Here is a 19,541-nt window from a genome sequence, read left to right on the forward strand (position 1 = left end):
CGGCACTGAAAATAAATCCACCCTAATTAAATACTGTAGCCATTGGTGGCCACTTTATAGACTAGACCACGGAGTAAGGTGGCCACCCACTGGGACTTTAGATTATGATACTCTGCTGCAACTAATGCTGTTTTTAAGAAGAGAGGGCAAATGGACTGAGGTCTCCTACTGTGATATGTTCTTCTCTCTCCGAAACCACCCTGAATGGCAGAGAGACTGTGGGATTAAGGCACCCTCTGACCCTTTAGTTTTAGCCCTTGAGAAGGAAAGGAAAGCAAATAAAGGGAAACTTAAAAGGTGTTGTTCAGCATGTGATATAGGTGAGCGGTGTACCAGATTAGACAAAATGCACAATTTGGATATGCAGGAACAGGATATGAGTGACCTATTCAAATCTCCTCCTCAAACTCGGGGACAGAGAGATGATGATTCAGAAGGAATACGTACTCCAGCCCATTCTCCTCCCAGAAGCCCTGTGTCTTCTAGGACGAGAAATAAGGTGCTACAGCTCCCTTTGAGACAGGCTGTGGGACCAGAAGGAGGGAGAGTTCTAGTAAAAGTACCCTTTTCTACTATTGATATAGAAGCATGGGAAAAAGTTGCTAAAAACTACCGTAGTGACCCAATAACTACAGCAAAGCGTTTGCGGTATATTATAAAACAACATAATCCAGATTGGTCTGATATACAATTATTGCTGGATGCATTAACTGAAACAGAAAAGCAATTAATCCTGAAAACAGCAGGGGATCTAGCAGAGGATTATTATAAGGCCCAGCAAAAGGATGTAAAGGAGTATTTCCCCCTCCAGAATCCACAGTGGGATCCAGACAGGACAGCAGAAATGCAAAAGTTAGAAAGCTCCCAAGAATGGATAGCAAAAGGGATGGAACGAGCAATACCTAAAACTATAAATTGGTCAGCACTATATGCTGTTAAACAGGGTCCCTCTGAAACACCATCTGAATTTTTGGATCGATTAAGGGATGCAATGCGGCGCAATACATCTCTAGACCCTGAAGCAGAAGTGGGGATTCAACAACTAGTGAATTTATTTTTGGGTCAATCTACAGGGGATATTAGGCGTAAGCTTCAAAAGATAAACGGGCCCGAGGGAAGGAATTTAGAGAATTTACTAGATGAGGCATGGAGAGTATTTAGCAATAGAGAAGAGGGATATAAGCAAAATGTGAGGAAATTGGTGGCAGTGGTGAGAGAAGAAAGAGGAGGACAAAGTCGTGGGCAGGGTCGACGAGGGGAACAGGGGGGTCCACCTCGATTGGGTAAAGATCAGTGCGCGTTTTGTAAAGAGTTGGGGCACTGGAAGAATGAATGCCCTAAACGAAGGAGGGACAAGGAAAAAGATGTGATCGCATATGCAAAAGGAAACTGAAGGGGACCGGGAGATCAACCCCCAGCAGATCCCCTGGTTATAACAATGGAGCTGGGGGAGGAGGGAAAGGGAGTAGAGTTTGTAATTGATACAGGAGCGACATATTCAGTATTGAATAAGGCCCTGGTGCCTGTGGGAAAAGATTATGTTACGGTACAAGGAGCCACTGGCCAGTCTGAAAAGGCTTATTTTTGAAGATCTCTAAAATATAAATCTGGGAAAAAATGGGGCACTCATAAGTTTTTATACATGCCAAATTCCCCAAAGGCGCTCCTGGGAAGAGACTTATTGGAACAATTACAAGTGACCATTGTATTTAAGGATGGGGAGATTACTTTGGAGGTAAATGACCAAAAATATATAGAAGTGTTGAGTTTAATATTGACAATCATTGAAATTGAAGAAGAAATTAGAGAAGAAATAATTAGTCAGGTGTTCCCCAGAGTATGGGCTTCCAATGTGCCAGGGAGAGCGAAAAATGCACCTCCTATAATAATTAAACTCAAAGAAGGGAGACAACCAGTTAGGATCAAGCAGTATCCTTTGAGAAAAGAGGACAGGGAGGAATTAGGCCAGTGATTGAGAACTTCTTACAATTAGGATTACTAAAAGAATGCCAATCTGAGTTTAATACTCCTATTTTACCTGTTCAGAAACCTGATGGTTCATATTGGGTGGTGCAAGATTTGCGAGCTGTTAATAAGATAACTGAAGATCTTTATCCAGTAGTGGCAAACCCATATACTTTATTAACATGCTTAACACCAGAGTTTACTTGGTTTACTGGTTTAGACCTGAAAGATGCCTTCTTTTGCCTCCCTCTCCATGAAGCCAGTCAGAAAATTTTTGCATTTGAATGGGAAAATCCTAGAACTGGACGGAGAACTCAACTCACATGGACAGTACTTCCCCAAGGGTTTAAAAATTCTCCTACTTTGTTTGGGGAGCAGCTTGCCAAGGACTTAGAGGCCTGGGAGGCCCCCCCAGAAGAAGGAAAGCTGCTGCAGTATGTAGACAATCTTCTAATAGCCACTAAGACGGAAGAAGCATGTGTGGCCTGGACGGTGAGTCTCTTAAACTTTTTGGGACTCCAGGGGTATAGAGTATCAAAGAAAAAGGCTCAGGTGGTGAAGCAGAAGGTTATCTACCTGGGATATGAAGTTAGTGCTGGACAATGGACCTTAGGGCAACAGCGTAAAGAAACAATATGCCAAACTCCACAACCCCAGACAATAAAGGAACTGTGAACCTTTTTAGGAATGACAGGATGGTGTAGCTTGTGGATCTACAACTATGGGTTGCTTGTTAAACCTCTGTACACGCTTATGGCAAATGGCAGCAGAGATCTCAAGTGGACTAAAGAGGCCACTCAAGCCTTTTGTCGATTAAAGGATGCTCTTATGTCAGCCCCAGCCCTAGGACTTCCTGATGTAAGTAAACCATTCTTTTTGTTCTTCCATGAGAAACAGGGGATTGCCCTGGGAATACTAGCACAGAACCTCGGGCCATACCGAAGGGCAGTTGCTTACTTCTCTAAGCAGCTGGATGCAACGGCCAAAGGATGGCCAGGGGGCCTCAGAGCGGTGGCAGCAGTTGTGATGAATATTCAAGAGGCACGCAAATTCACCCTGGGCCAGAAAATGACTGTATTGGTGTCTCACACAGTATCTGCAGTATTGGAGGTAAAAGGGGGGCACTGGCTTTCCCCACAAAGGTTCTTGAAATACCAAGCTATTATGGTGGAACAACATGATGTGGAAATAGTGGTGACTAATATTGTTAACCCAGCTTCTTTTCTCAGTGGAAATCAAGGAGAACCAGTACACCACGATTGTCTGGAGACTATCGAAGCCACCTACTCCAGCCGACTAGACTTGAAAGACACCCCTTTTGATGATGCAGAAACCTGGTTTACTGATGGAAGCAGCTACATCATCGGTGGGAAGCGATATGCTGGGTATGCAGTTACCACCAGTAAAGAGGTACTAGAATCTGGATCTTTGCCAATAGATACCTCTGCACAGAAGGCTGAGATAGTTGCCCTGATCCATGCCTTGGAAATGGCAAAAGGGAAGAGAATAAATATATATACAGACTCAAGATATGCATTTGGGGTTGTGCACGCACATGGAGCTCTCTGGAAAGAAAGAGGACTGTTAAATTCACAAGGAAAGAACATAAAACATGCACAAGAAATAATGCAATTATTAGAAGCAATCCAGATGCCTGAGAAGGTAGCAATTATGCACATTAAGGCACACCAGAAGGTGAGCTCAGAACTGGAAGAAGGAAATGAGCTGGCGGACAGAGAGGCAAAAGAGGCAGCAAAGGGTGAGATAGCAATTGAGGAAACCTTGATTCCAGATGGACAGATATCCCTTGAAGGTAAGCCAATATACGATAAAAAAGATAAGGAATTAACTGATGGTCAGAAAGGAACATATAATGAGGAAGGATGGGCTGTCACTACAGAAGGGAGACTGGTTATCCCCTCCTACGTACTATGGTCCCTAGTTAAAAAGAAACATCAGAAAACACACTGGGGAGCAGATGCTCTATATACCCATCTAATTGAAAAGATTACTGCTAGAAATTTATATACTGTTGTTACCCAGGTTACTCGGCAGTGTGACCTTTGCCTCCAGACTAATCCTAAGAATACCCCTAAACCAAAACTTGGTCAAATTGGAAGAGGCCAGGGGCCTGGGCAGCAGTGGCAAATTGATTTTTAGGAACTTCCAAGAAAAGGGGGGTATAGGTACTTATTGGTGATGACAGATACTTTTTCAGAGTGGCCAGAAGCCTTCCCAACTAGAACTGCCAAAGCACGGGAGGTAACTAGAGTGCTGTTACAAGAAATAATACCATGCTTTGGAGTTCCAGCCACTATATCCTCAGATAGAGGACCAGACTTTATTTCAAAGATAGTGCAACAAATTAGTCGTCACTTGGGCATAGATTGGGAACTTCACACCCCATATCATCCTCAGTCCAGTGGCCAAGTAGAGAAAATGAATCATTTAATTAAACAGCAAATTGTGAGGTTAGGACAAGAAGTTAATTTGCCCTGGCCCCAATCACTCCCATTGGCATTGATGCGAATTTGAACTAAGCCAAGGACTAAAGAAAAGTTAAGTCCTTTTGAAATGCTTTACGGGAGGCCATATGGAGTGCAAAGGGGAACTTCTACCCAAGTTGGAGAGGAGACACTGGCCACCTATATGGTGGCTTTGAGCAAACAGCTCAGAAAAATTGAAAACATGTGGCTGGAACTCGGGGCAGACTTTTGGATGGACCAGTGCATAATATACAGCCTGGAGATTATGTATATGTTAAGTCTTTTACAGAAAAAAACCTCGAACCACAGTGGGAAGGACCATTCCAGGTGCTACTCACTACCTTCACTGCAATTAAGATCAAGGAACAGAGCGCTTGGATCCACCATTCTCGGGTGAAGAAAGCTCCAGAAGCTCCTTGCAAAGTAATATCTGGTGATAACGGACTAAAGCTCAAGTTTACACGAACAAAATGAGCATATTACAGTTAGGGGTGTTCGGTGATTCAGGACGTAGGAATTTAATTGTTTTGTTTGTAAATATAATTATATTCCAAGAATTGAAAAGTACCTTTAGCCAGAGCAATGTTGAATGGCCTTGGTCCCAGGCTTTTGTTAAGTCTACCGGATATATGGGGAAGGTACAAAATTTGAACTTGTCAACTGTAGTCATTCATGGAAACCAGGTATATGAAAAGCAAGAATGGCAGAAACAAGGGTTGTGGTCACTTCAAGGGACTGTAGGAGAGACCATCAGAATAGGATGTCGAATGATTAATGGAACTACCCATGAGAAACCAGCTCAAATTAGTGTGTCATCTCCCCCTGCAAACGGACATAATGAGATTTGTAAGCAACGCAGTGAGCCAGATTGTTGGTATAATTTTACATTAGATAGGACTGTTGAGGTGGTATGCCTTTGGTCTCATAGAGGTCTTGGGGTCTCATTTAAATTTAGAATAAATGCCATAACTGAACCTGTTCCGATTCAGACTCAGAGTACGCCACTCGAACTTAAACTTATGATTTATGAGGTAGGCCCATATATAGTGAGAAATACAGGACAACAGCAATTATTATTCAACCCAGAATGGTCTCTCAAGCGTGTTGAATTGCTAATACAAACCAATATTTCAGAGATTCAACCAGCATGTTCCTCCTTCCTAAAACCATCTCTAGAAGGGTGGACAACATGGTTACAGAAGCAAGTACACCTTAGGGATAGGATGCGAAGAGATTTAACGGGAATGTTTGGAACAGGATTAGGAGTATTGAATGGCATTGACTCTGAAATACTAGCAAATAAGCTAGCAACTGCAACAAATGATTTGACAAAACTGGGACAACCTCTATCATCTTTATTGGCATTAGGAAATAGTGGCAGGTTTCAAAGGTGTTACCAAACTGGGCAAAGACTGAGGACGAGGACCATAATGTAATAATAGACGCACTTAGCACGGTTCAAGATAATGTGTCTTTAGCTTTCAGTTGTGTACAAGCGCAGTTATGGATCCAATCCACAGCTGCCTTGGCTGTAAGAGAAGGGAGTGAAGGCACTTTTCCGATTGAGGTCCGAAAAGTTGTTTGGGACAATGCTAATGATTTTGAAAGAAAATTCCAATCCTGGTGGACTCTAGTAAATTTCACCTATGATCCTGTTACTAATATGGCCACTACCTTTGTGCTTACCAGACGTAATGTCACAGTTTATGATATTCATCCCATCATTGCATTGGGACTCAATCATGAGGGGACGGTGTTGTATCCCTCAGAGCATAGGGCGTGGGCCTGGACAGTAAATGGGAAATGGCAAACTGTGAATGTAGAATCTTGTGTTACTAGAGAACAACAAGGGTTTATCTGTGAAAGCAATACAATTGATGCTCAAGACATATGCCTTGACACCGAGCAGGGTGTATGCCACTTTGAAATTCATCCAGATGCTGATCAAAAGACTATGCTTATATATACTGGTCAAGGATGTGTATGTTTAAGAACCACTTGTGTTTTTGTGAACATAGACAATGAGAATGTAACTCTGCCTGTTAAGAATAACTCTAATTTCTGTATTTGTAATTTTGTTAAAATTATGGGATGTGATTTTTCATATTCATCACCAGTTACATCCCACCAGCTGATAAGGTCTAACTACACGACATACCACAAACTATCACCTACGCCCATTGGAATGAACCTTACATTGGTAAAGCAACTGGTAAAACATCAAGACTTAGCAAAAATTTTGGAAGAAATCAAAGAGAGCGGGCAAAAGACTTTAGTCACTGTTCACCATGATGTCCAAGAAATAAATAGAGTCTTACAAAGGGTTAAGCAGGATGCAAGCCACAATTGGTGGGATGCTCTTTTCGGGTGGTCCCCAACTGCAACTGGAATTTTGAATACATTATGTCATCCAGTAATTGTGTTATTGGTTTTAGTTAGTCTAAGCATACTGCTGTCTTTTGTACTATTTATTTGGAATTGGAAGATGCTACAATGGATGGCAATACTAACTTCATTGTCGAGAGTACATGGTAAGGCATTAAGAGATACATATCGTAAGGATGGATAAAAAGAAATCGTGTATTCAGTAAAAGAATTTACTAATTTTCTAGAAAAGTGGGGACTGAAACAGGGGATTTAAGGGTTAAATAGAGTGACGAGTAGAACATATAGTATCAGTTACTGTGTGCTTATAAGGAAAGGAATGCACAATGTATAACATATAGTATCAGTTACTGTGTGCTTCTAAGGAAAGGAATGCATGATAAGAGACTCCTGATGTATAAGGAAAGGGGTCCCTCTCCTTAAAAGTACAAAGTCTGCAAAATATCGTGACCAAGAGACTAAAAGCGCATGCGTGGAAAGACAAGGTGAAGAGTTCAACTAGTGAGGAAGATTTTTACTTCATCGTTTTCTGCCCACAGACTCATTTGAAGACCACCGACTCAATAAACTACGCAGCCACAGTGAATATGCAGCTAATTTCCATACGAAGCGGGGAAACAGGCGGGGCAGATAATCAATATGTATAGGCGATTTAGAATATGCATGTACTTCCTAGATAAATAGAAGGTTAGAAGCATGTAAGGTACGCAGGATTTGGGAGGATGCTCTCCCCCTGCGTCCAGCGCTGAATAAAATACGTACCTACTCCACAACTTTCCGGGTTGTGAAGTCTATTTTCCGTGCTTCATTTGGCACCCCAGATGGGACCTTCCTGTCTGTCTGCAGGATTGAGCTGAGGGCCGGACGACTCCACGGCACGCCCCGGGATTTCCTGGAGGAGACCCCGGCTATCTACATTAGTCCTTTTTCTCATTATTTCGGTATCACTCAGATTTCACTTTTTATTTGAATGGAAACATGTTCTCAGCTGTGTTAGGCATGGTTTTCTCAATGTTTCTAAAACACTTGTGTATTCCTCATGGAACTAAGGGGTCATTTTGAGAGGCTCCATGGGAGCAAGGAGTCAATTGTGACACTGAGGTCCCGTGGAACCAAGGGCCCATTGTGATACAGCAGGGCCACGTGGATCCAGTGGTTAATTGTGACACTTTGGATCCAAGGAGACCATGGCAACACGACCAGAACCTCATGGAACCAAGGAGTCCATGGTGACCCAGTGGGGCTGCATGGAGCCAATGGTCCATTGTTAACCTGCCCATCCAAGGATTCCATTTTGGCACCAGAGAAGCTCATGGAATGAGGTAGGCCATGGTGACACTGCAGAACTTCATGAAACCAAACATCCACTGTGACCCAGCAGGCCATCATTGGAACCAAGGAACTGCTGCTGACAGTACAGAAACTCATGGAACCAGGGGCTGTTGTGGCACTGCAGAACCAGCACAGCTGCTGGACCTTGTCCCCTGGCCCTTGGGAAGGGAATGTGGTGAGTTGGGTGGACAGGGGGATGTGGGCAGTGGATGTGGCAAGTGGCTTTGGGAAATGGGTGCGGACAGAAGGTGTGGTCAGTGGTTGTGGTCAATGGAGGGGTGCTCAGTTGGGTGGTCATTCGGTGTGCTCAGTGGATGGGGTCAATGGATGTGTTCAGTGGGTGTGCTCAGTGGAGGTATGGTCATTTGGGGGATGAGTGGGGTACATTCCGTGGGTGTGGTCAGTGAGGAGTGGTCAGTAGGATGTTGGCATTGGGGTGTGGTCACTGGCTGTGGTCAGTGGGGTGTGGACAGTAGGTGCAGTCAGTTTGAAGGTTGCTGGAGGATGTGGTCAGTGGGTGTGATCAGTGGAGAGTGGTCAGTGTGTTTTGTCAGTTTGGGTGGTCAGTGGGTATGGGCTGTGGGTGGTCATTGTGATATGGTCAGTGAGAGTGGTGTGTGAGTGTGGGCAGTAGAGGTGTGGTCAGTGGTTGTGGTCCATGGAGGTGGTCAGTGGCATGTGGTCAGTTTGGGTGGTCAGTTTTGTGGTCAGTGGTTGTGGTCAGTGGCAGTGTAGTCAGTTGTGTTTCAGTGGCTGTGGTAAGTGGGTTGTGGACATTGGTGTCTGGCCAGAGGTTTTAACCATTGGGGTGTGGTCGGTAGCTGTGGTCAGTGGATGTGGTCAGTTGGGAGGTCAGTGGGGGGGTAGTAAGTAGGTGTGGTCAGCTGGGTGGTCAATTGTTGTGGTGATGGATGGTGGTCAGTGGGTGGGGTCATTGGGTGCCATCAGTGGCAGAGTGGTCAGTGGGTGTGGTGAGTGAGTGTGGTCAGTGGGGTGTAGGCAGTGGTGTGTGGACCAAGGGTGTTGTCAGTGGGTGTGGTCATTGGGAAGGTCCATGTGGTTTGGTCAGTGGGGGTGGTCACTGTGTTTGGTCAGTGGGTACTGTCGGTGGGAGTGGGCAATGGGGTGTGGGCACTGACATCCAGGCAGTGGGTTTGGTCAGTAGGTGCCATCAGTGGGTGCAGTCAGTGGGTGTGGTCATTCGGGGTGATTGTTGGGGGTGGTCAGTGGTGTGGTCAGTGGGTTGCAGTCAGTGGATGTGGATAGCTGATGTGTCACTGGGGTGTGGTCAGTTGGTGTGCTCAGGGGATGTGATCAGTGGAGTGGTCAGTTGGTGTGGTAGGTGGGTGCAGTCAGTGGCCATGGTCATGGGGGTGGTCAGTGGATGAGGTCAGTGGATGTGGTCAGTGAGAGTGTGGTTATTTGGTATGGCCAGTGGATGTGCTCAGTGGCATGTGGTCAGTCAGGGTATGGTCAGTTGGGTGGTCAGACAGTTTGTGCAGTTGGGTGGTCTATGTGTAGTGGTCAGAAGGATCGGGCAGTGGGGGTGGTCACTGTGTGTGGCCATTTAGGGTGGTCATTGGGAAGGTGCTTGGCCAAGGCAAAAGGAGGCTCCCTGTCTGCCTTGCTCCCCTCTCCCTGAGCTCCTGAGAGCTCTGCAGCCCCTGCTGCCATCCCATCTGCCCAGGCCAGCACAACAGCCCCGGCCTTGGGGCCCTGCAGAGCTGCTCCTGCTCCAGGCACAGGGCCCATCCCAGAGCTGGGGCAGCCACAAAGCTGTGCCCATTGCAGTTCATTCCTGCTCTGATGAGGATGGATCCTCAGCCACTTGGAGGTTGCTGATGAATTTTCCTACTCTGCAGGTGTGTTCTTCCTTGAGCTCTTCAGGATGGGAATTAAAGGAGAAAGACTCACAAATATTTGTTCAAAACACCCAAATAAGAAAAGCCCCTGGGAATAATTTAAGTTTTCAATTCTTCTGTGGTTACATAGAAAGACTTCAAAAGCGTATTCCAAGCTAATATACTATCTTGAAAATAATGCAGAGAGAAATCTATTTTGTTTTGTTTCATTTTGCTGTTTATAAGTTTACATCAGCAATGTCCAGGAGATGTTTATCCTCAGGACCTTCTAATGCAGTCTGAATAGACATGAAAGCCAAGACCTTTCATGGCTCGCAATCAATCACACTTTGTCCCCACCACCTCCCCACCATATCCCTCATCCAACCCCTGGGACCCCTATGGATCAGGAATGGTGTGGCCACCAGGACCAGGGCAGTGATTCTTCCCCAGTGCTCAGCACTGGTTGGGCAGCACCTCGAGTGCTGTGCCCAGTTCTGGGCCCCCAATTTAGGAAGGACATGGAGGGGCTGGAGCGTGTCCAGAGAAGGGCAACAAGGCTGGTGAGGGGTTTGGAACACAAGTTCCATAAGCAGAATCTGAGAGAGCTGGGGCTGTTTATCCTGGAGAAGAGGAGGCTCAGGGAGTCTTCATCAATCTCTACAACTCCCTGACAGGAGGGTGCAGCCAGGAGAGGGTCAGACTCTTTTCCCAGAGAACAGTGACAGGACAAGGAGGGGCAGCTGCAAAGCTGCAGCAGGGGATGTTTAGGCTGGACATTAGGAAATATTCTTCACAAAGAGTGTGATTGGGCATTGGAATGGACTGCCCAGAGAGGTGGGTGAGTCACTGTCTCTGGAAGTGTTTCAGCATAGACTGGATATGGCACTGAGTGCCATGGTCTGGGTGACAAGGTGATGTTAGGTCACAGGTTGGACTTGATGCTCTCAAAGGTCTTTTACAGCCTGGGTGATTCTGTGATGATTGCGACAGTGCAGGGCCCTGGGGAAGCAAGGGGCCATTGTGACACTGCAGGGCCTCATGGAACTGAGAGGACAAGAGTGATACTGTGTATGACATGGCACCACAGAGCCAAGGGGCCACTGTGACACTGTGGGGCTACATGGAAGCCAGGAGTCCATTGTGACAGTCTGGGTCCTGGTGGAGGCCACTGTGACACTGCAGGACCTTGTGGAACCAAGGGGCCACTGTGCCACTGCAGAACCAAGGAGAGCCTTGTGAGAGCCTGGGGCCCAATGGAATCAAGGGGCCATTGTTCCACTGCAAGGACTCTTGGAACTAAGGGAACTTTTGTGACATTGTGGTGCCCCATGGAACCAAGGGTCCCTCGTGACACTGCAGGATCTTATGTAACCAGGGCTCCATTGTGACACTGCAGCACCAAGGAATTCATGGTGGCTCTTGGAGGCCTCATGGAGCCAAGAGGCCACAGTGACACTGCAGGGCTTTGTGGGACCATGCAGAGCATTGTGACAGAGCAGGATCTCGTGTGATGATGGGGCCACTGTGACACTGCAGGGCCCCTTGGAACCAAGGGACCAGTGCTGCTCCTCAGGGACTCGTGGAATGGAGGAAACATGATTCACACCGTGGTGCCCCTTGGGAAAAGAGGCCATTGTGACACTGTGGAACCAAGGAGAGCATTGCTGCACTGTGAGACCTCATGGAACCAAGGCACCATTGTGACACTGTGGGGCCCAATGATCCATGAGACATTGTGACACCAACGGATCCCATGGAACCAAAGGGGCATTGTGACACTGGGAGGCCTCATGGAATCATGGAGATCATTGTGACACTCTACAGCCTCATGGAACCTTGGTGGCACCAAGTTTGCTGGGACTGTGGATCTGACGGAGGGTAGTAGGGCTCTTCAGAGGGACCTGGACAGGCTGGATCCAGGGCCCAAATCCCACAAGGTGAGGTTTAACAAGAGCATTTACTGGATCCTGCACTTTGGAGAAAAGATCTCCTGCAGTTCCTGGCTACAGGCTGGGGACAGAGTGGCTGGAAAGCAGCCAGGAGAAAGACACCTGGGGGCACTGATGGACAGCAGGCTGGACATGAGCCAGCAGTTTCCCAGGTAGCCAGGAAGGCCAATGGCACCTGGCCTGCATCAGGAATGGTGTGGGCAGTAGGATCAGGGCAGTGATTCTTCCACTGTGCTCAGCACTGGTGAGGCTGCACCTTGAGTCCTGTGTCCAGTTCTGAGTTCCCCAATTCAGGAAGGACATGGTGGGGCTGGAGCGTGTCCAGAGAAGGGCAACAAGGCTGGTGAGGGCTCTGGAACACAGGTCCTGTGAGGAGCACTGAGGGAGGTTGGGCTGTTTATCCTGGAGGAGGCTCAGGGACACAAGGTGGTGTCAGGGCACAGGTTGGACTTGATGGTCTCCAAGGTCTTGTCCAGCCTGGGTGATTCTGTGATTCTCTGAAACCACTCCTGGAGCAGTTGCAGGATGAGCCCTGGGCCTCCTCTTCAGAAGGTCCAGCAACCCAGGTCCTTCAGCTTCTCCACACAGCCCTAAAGCCCATCCTGTCAGTCCTGCAGAGCCTCTCCAGCCCCTCCTCAGTGCCCAGAACAGGGAGCCCCACATCCAGACACAGCAGCCCAGATGTGCCGCCCTGGCTTGTGGTGCCTCTGGCAAGGGAGCAGCACGAGGCACTGCAGGACCCTGCAGACAAAAAAAAGGGGAAAAGGATTGGCAAGAGGAAGAAATCAGGTTGAGGAAAGAGGAACGAAAGCAAAGGTGAAGGAAAGGAAATACTCTGGGCAGTTTGGGGGTGGCTGCCAGGCAGCCCTGGCTCTGAGCAACATCATCTGCAGTGGGACAGGAAACTCCCTGCTCATGGGAACAAACTTTCTGGCTGAATTCAGAGGCCACCACAGCACCTGAATGGTTTCCCTCCCGTGCCCCAGCCCTTGCTGGCCCCAGGGGCTGATGGCATTTGTGCTCACTCAGCTCCATCTCCCCACAGCAGCACCATGGGGGTGCTGATGCCTGCTGTGTGCAGTGCAAACAGGGGCTCCTAAGCCAGTCCTGCCATGTCTGTGCCTGCAAGGATGTGGCACCTGTGTGAGCTGGGGGAGAGGCCAGGGCTGCAGAGGGGGATGTTGTTGGCAGGTGCATGAGGACGCTCTGGGACACTGCCCTGGGCTGTCCAGCGCAGTGGGGATGGATCAGCCCCTGCTCTGCTGCTCCTTGCCAGGGTCTCCCCCTTGCAGGGACCTTGCAGAGCCCCAGCCATTCTGTTTGCCCCCAGCCTGCCCACGGCCAGCCTGGGGCTGCTCACAGGGGTTTTCTCCGCTCAGCATTGGCCTGGCCATGTGTTGTGGAGAGAGCCTGGGCAAGGAGCCTGGAGCCCCCAGGCCCTGCCCTGAGGCGTTAGCGCTGCCCCAGCAGTGCCCATGGCCTGTCCCTGCTGCAGCCCCAGCACTGCCACCCCCAGGGCTGTGCCCAGCCCCGAGAGCACTCAGGCCCTGCAGCAACACGAGGGTCAGGAGGGCAGCGGGGCAGTGGCACGGGAGCAGCACTGGCAACAACAAGTGCTGCTGCTGCTGGGCGCAGCTGCTGTGCCAGCACTGATCTGCCTCAGCTCTGCACACAGACATTGCTGCTGAAGCTCCAGAGAAGGGAACAGAAAGGAGATCTCTGGAGAAAACTTTGCTGGGAAAGAGATACTTTATTTTCTTAAAAGCCACCATCAGCACAGCTCCTCATTGACACAGACTGTGTCACAGAAATAGTTGACAAATGCAAAATGAGAAAGGGCACAAATTATGGTGTTTCTTAGCGGGCAAAATTGAAAAATAAAGCAAATGAAATGAAAGAACAAGCCAACACACAAGCCCAACTGAAACAATAAGAGATTGCTTTTATTACAAGTGATTTGAAGAAATGGGCCAGTATTTCACTTTTTCTGAAACCATCCAGTGATCAGTTTCCACACAGCAGCCTTAAGCTCCTTGTTCCTCAGGCTGTAGATGAGGCGATTCAGGGCTGGAGGCACCACTGAGTACAGAACTGACAGGGACAGATCCAGGGATGGGGAAGAGATGGAGGGGGGCTTCATGAAGGCAAATGATCCAGTGCTGATAAACAGGGAGACCACGGCCAGGTGAGGGAGGCAGGTGGAAAAGGCTTTGTGCCATCCCTGCTCAGAGGGGATCCTCAGCACAGCCCTGAAGATCTGCACACAGCAGAAAACAATGAACAGAAAACAGCCAAGTGCTAAGGAAGTAGTGAAAGCAGAAGCCCCAAATTTCCTGAGGTAGGAGTGTGAGCAGGAAAGCTTGAGGATCTGGGGGATTTCACAGAAGAACTGGCCCAGGGCATTGCCCTGGCACAGGGGCAGGGAAAATGTATTGGCCGTGTGCAGCAGAGCATTGAGAAAGCCACTGGCCCAGGCAGCTGCTGCCATGTGGGCACAAGCTCTGCTGCCCAGGAGGGTCCCGTAGTGCAGGGGTTTGCAGATGGACACGTAGCACAAGACAGTCAGGAGGGAATATTCTGCTGAAATGAAAAAAGCAAAAGTCAATAGTTGTGCAACACATCCTGAGTAGGAGATGGTCCTGGTGTCCCAGAGGGAATTGTGCATGGCTTTGGGGACAGTGGTGCAGATGCAGCCCAGATCAGTGAGGGCCAGGTTGAGCAGGAAGAAGAACATGGGGGTGTGCAGGTGGTGGCCGCAGGCTACGGCGCTGATGATGAGGCCGTTGCCCAGGAGGGCAGCCAGGGAGATGCCCAGGAAGAGGCAGAAGTGCAGGAGCTGCAGCTGCCTTGTGTCTGCCAATGGCAGCAGGAGGAAGTGGCTGATGGAGCTGCTGTTGGGCATTGCTTCACTGTGGCCATGGGGGGCTGTTAAAAGAAGACAGAGTAGTTAGGATAGGTTTCCTTGTGTCAATCTTAAGCTATTTTCTTAGAGATTTACTAAAAATTGCTTCTCTTTTATTGGGGAAATTTCTCTCACTTAGTTTTTTTATCTTTGATCTCGGGGTTTTGCTTTCTATGAAGGGAGAGAAATCCTCTTTAAGCATTGCTCTGAGCCTGAACACTGGGGGGCCCAGGGGGAACACAGGGGTCCCTGTGCCCGAGTAGAGTCATACCTGCTGGTCCCACACATCTGCCCCTCGCTCATATACACCTGCCTTTATTTCAGAATGACTGCACTTAAAATGTGCCTGAAAAATAAAGAGGACACTTTGAAAGATCTGTTTCAAAGCAAGATTTTCTAAACCCACATTTTTTCCCCTGTGCAGCTAGACAGGATGGGATATCCAGGTTTGATGTGGCTCTCAGCTGCCTGGTGTTGTGCCTACTGGGAGCTGTTTCTCTCTATCCAAGCCTTGTCCCTGCCAGTGCTGCCAGAGCCCAGCCCAGCCCTGGGGCCTCAGCTCTGCCCTGCAGACCCCTCCCAGCACAGGGCACTGCCCAGGGGCATCTCCATGCCAGCAGGGCCTTAAGGGCACCTCAGACAAAATGAGATGCTGCAAGCCAAGGTGCTGCTGCTGCTGTCTGTAGGCACAGGAGGGTGAGGAGGCACTTTGTGAGGGAGATGTGAGGCAGACACACCTGACAGCCCCTTGCCCTTCCCGTGAGGAGAAATCTGACAGCAGCCCTGGCCATGCAGCACCATCTCCACAGCAGGAGGAATCTGCCCTGATGGGAGTGGCTCCTTCCCCCTCCAACTTCTCCCTACAGTCCATGGAGAGCTGCCAGGCAGGCTGAGAGCTGCCCCTGGCAGGTGGCACATGCCCTGGGCTGGCCAAGAGCCCTGAGGGCTGCAGGAGCTGCTGTGCAGGACAGCCCTGGGCAGCCCTGGCTGCAGCCCCAGCTTCAGCCCCTGCAGCCGTCCCTGGCAGCAGGAGCCATCCTTCCCTGTCCCTCTGACGGTGCCCAGGGCAGCCCTGCTCTGCAGCACATCCTCTCCCTCTTCTTGGTCTAAGAAACTGGGAGAGTCCTCCTGACATATCGCCCAGGCTGTGGGGTGTGCTGGCTCCAGGAGTTCTCCCCAGAAGCACAGGAGACATTGCCCTGCACCCACAGACTCACCATGTCCAGGGCTGTAAAGATGTTTCCCCAAGTGAAGTCTCAGCTCAAAGTCTTCCCAATCCTGATTGCCTCTAGCCTGTCTGTGCCTGGGTCCTGTCCCCTCAGTGCCTGCAGGCAGTGCCCTCAGCCAAGGGAGAGGAGCTGCTGCGCACCAGAAATGTCTTTTTGAAGGTCTTCTTGCTTGCCAGTAGCTGCCTCTGTGCCAGGAGCCCAACCCAGCTCAGCAGCACAGACACAGCACAAGGATTTTAATGATCCTCTCAGGGCTTTGGTGCTGTTTACATCAGACTCAGTCCCTGAGAGAGTGTTCAAAAAACTTCTCAAGATTTTAAAGTCACAATCAAACTCCAAAGTTTCTTGAAATTTTAATGGGTTCCAATGAGGAACACACCTGAGAAAGTGTCCCCAGGTTCCAGTTAGAGCAGAACACTGGAGCAGTGATGACAGGTGGGGACAAACAAGGGAAAGGTGTCTCTGATGCTGAGCACACCTGGATGTGTTTCAGGAATGCAAAGGGCCAAGGGCTGAGCCCCAGCCCCTGGCAAGGCACATCCTGTCCCTCCCTCATTGCTCAGGGCTCTTCCCGGGGCACTGGGCTCTGGGGATGTGCAATGCCAAGGGCAGGACCATGGGGCGGCCCCTGCCAGGCTGCTGAGCAGGGACAAGGAGGCAATGAGGCCCCAGCACAGCAAGGCTCACTTGTCCCCTGCTGGCCTCAGGCCCAGGGCCAGCAGCCATGGCTCAAGTGCTGCAGCAGTTGGCTCTGGCAGGGCCTTTCAGCTGCTGCCTATCCCTGTGCCCTCTGCAGCCCAGGCTGTCCTACGGTGTCCATGCCCTGCGCCTCTGTCCCTGCAGGCTGTTGTCATCCCCCGGCTGCCCCACCTTGCTGGCCCCTTCCTTTGCTGACAGCTCTGCATCCTGCCTGCCTCTGCCTGGCCACACAAAGCCTTGGGCTGCTCCAGACTCTTTCTGGGGGACGTGTTGCACCACAGCCCTGCTCTGGGTGAGAAATTCCTTTCTCATTTTTCTCAGTCCGGGCCTCCCCAGCTGCACGTGGCATTAATGCTTTCTTTCTCTGGCTGATCTTTACTATGTCTAAAGGATCCTCTGTCACTGAAATCGCACTTCGATTCTTTCTAGTGCTCATCTCTGCTGTTCTCAGTATCCACTCTACTGAGCACAGAAGTCTTTTGTCTCTGTATTGTGGTCATGTGCTGGAGGCCTCCAAAGCCCACTTTGGGAGATCTCTGGGCTCTCTCCAAGCTGTTGGCAAATAAAAAGTTCTGCTCATATTTTAAGAAAATCACCAGAGGACAAGGCAGCCAGTCCTGTGTGTCCTGGCTACCTTTGTCTGGGCGCAATCCTTAGATAGGTGCAATTTTGGAGGTAGATTCGCAGTTTGGCCATTGACACCGAGGTGAGAAGGGCAGTTCTTTTCCACTGGAAGGAATCCCTGAGCCCCAGTGTATGGAGGGAGATGAAAGATACCCCTCAGGAGGCCAAGGCCAGGCAGATCTATCTGTCATGGCTTTGGCTGGGAGTAACTCTTGCATATAGGGAAGTTTTTAGGGGGTGTACCCATTTCAGCCATGGGCACCAGGAAAGAGAGAAGGTTCTTTTCCCTTGGAAGGAAAGCACAGAGCCTCAGTTCTCCAGGGGCTGATGAGAGGCATCCCTCGACATACCAGGTTCCATGAAGTCCTCTCAGTGTCTCAATAGTCCCTTGGATCCATGGGGTCCCCAAAGTGTCACCATGGTCTCCACAGGAAGGAGTGTTGCAGGGGCGGATGACGGGCAGTACACAGAGGCCAAGTACAGTCAGATTAGCTGGTAGTGGCAGGTTTTGTCTGGGAGCTATCTTTGGATTCACAGCATTTTGGAGGTGAAATATCAATTTCAGACATGGATGCCTGGAGGAAAAGGAGGGCTCTTTTCCATAGGAAGCAAAGCATGGAACGCTGCTGTTTCAGGGGCAGATGAAAGGTGGCCATCAGAGGCCAAGGCCAGCCCAACCTTTCTGTTCTGGAAGGTTCTGTGTGAAAGAAATCCTTTCTATAGGAAAGGGAATTTGTGTTTTCTATAGGAAAGGATATAGGGAATTTTGGAGGTGGAATCCCACACTCAGCCATTTCTGCATTTCTGCACTGATAAGACTGGTGGCTGTTTTCTATAGGAAGGAAAGCACAGAGCTCATGTGTTTCAAAGGAAGAGAAGACAGGTGTCTACTGGGAAGCCAAGAGAGCCAGGCCTGTTTTTCCTGGCAGGTTTTTTCATGGAGAAGTTCTTGAATGTACAGGATTTTGTGGGCTGTCTCAATTTTGACCAGGGACACCTTGATGAAAAGGACAGTTCTTTTCCATAGGAAGGAATGCACTGAGCCCCAGTATTACAAAATACATTGAGCAGCAGCCCCCATGAGGCCAAGGGCAGCCAGACCTGTCTGTCCTGGCAGCTTTCACTTGGGAACAATCCTTGGATGTACAGAGTTTTGGAGGTGAAATCTCAGTTTTGGCCATGGGTGCCTGGTCAAAATTGATACTTTTTTCAATAAGAAAGAAAATTGTGATGCCCAAATGTTTTGGAAGAAGATGATGGGTAGGGACCATAGGGCAAGCCAGCCAGATGTCTATCCTGTCTTTCATCTGGGGCCTCTCCTTGTATAGAGAGATTTTTGAAGGTGGAATCTCGGTTTTGGCTGTGGTCGCCTGGCCAGGAAGGAGAGTTCTTTTCATTAGGAAGGAAAGAACGAAGCCCCAGTGTTTCAAAGGCAGATGAGAGCCAGCCCTTAGAAAGCTACAGCCAGCCAGATCTGTCTCTCCTGGCAGATTTCATTTGGGGAAAATCTTTACAAATGAGGAAATTTGGAGAAAGAATCTCAGTTTTGGCCCTGTACACCTCAGGGAGAAGAACAGTTCTTTTCCATAGGAAGGAAAGCACAGAGCCCCGGTGCTTCAGCAGCAGATGAGCAGCAGCCTCGTCATGCCAAGGGCAGCCAGACCTGTCAAGTGGCCTCTGGGAGGCACAGCCATGTTCCCTTGGTTCCATGGGACCCCACAGTGTCACAATGTTCTCCCTGGTTCTGAAGTGGCACAATGGCCCTGTGCTTCCATGACACTTTGCAATGTCACAATGGGTTCTTGGTTCCACAAAGCCCTGAAGTGTCACCATGGCCCCTCGGCTCCATGCGGTCCTGCTGTGTCACAACGGCTCCTCTGTGACACTCTGGGCCCCACGGTGTCACCATGGCCCCTTGGTTCCGTGAGATTCCGCAGTGTAACCATGGTCGCTGTCAGAGTCTGGATGAGATCGATGTCCCAGACACTCTGGGATGCTCAGAGTGCCCGTGTGGGACCAGGGTTGGCTCAGGCCTTGGTCTGTGGGAGGACAGAGCCCTGCACAAAACCATGGTGCTCCCCAGCTCTGATTGGCCGACCTGCCTATCAATCACACAGCAGGCAGAG

The 19,541-nt window shown here is 49.4% G+C and overlaps 1 protein-coding gene across 1 annotated transcript; it reads right to left on the minus strand.

The window, feature by feature from the left end:
• Positions 1–3,666: 3,666 nt before the first annotated feature.
• Positions 3,667–19,361, minus strand: LOC130265974 (olfactory receptor 14J1-like). Its single transcript, XM_056515317.1, has 3 exons — positions 19,322–19,361; positions 14,030–14,541; positions 3,667–3,690 (listed from the first exon to the last, which is right to left on the minus strand). The coding sequence occupies exons 1-3, from the start codon at positions 19,359–19,361 to the stop codon at positions 3,667–3,669; spliced, it is 576 nt and encodes a 191-aa protein (XP_056371292.1).
• Positions 19,362–19,541: the final 180 nt, after the last annotated feature.

The sequence above is a fragment of the Oenanthe melanoleuca genome, unplaced genomic scaffold, assembly GCF_029582105.1.
Source record: "Oenanthe melanoleuca isolate GR-GAL-2019-014 unplaced genomic scaffold, OMel1.0 S001, whole genome shotgun sequence".
NCBI lineage: Eukaryota > Metazoa > Chordata > Aves > Passeriformes > Muscicapidae > Oenanthe > Oenanthe melanoleuca.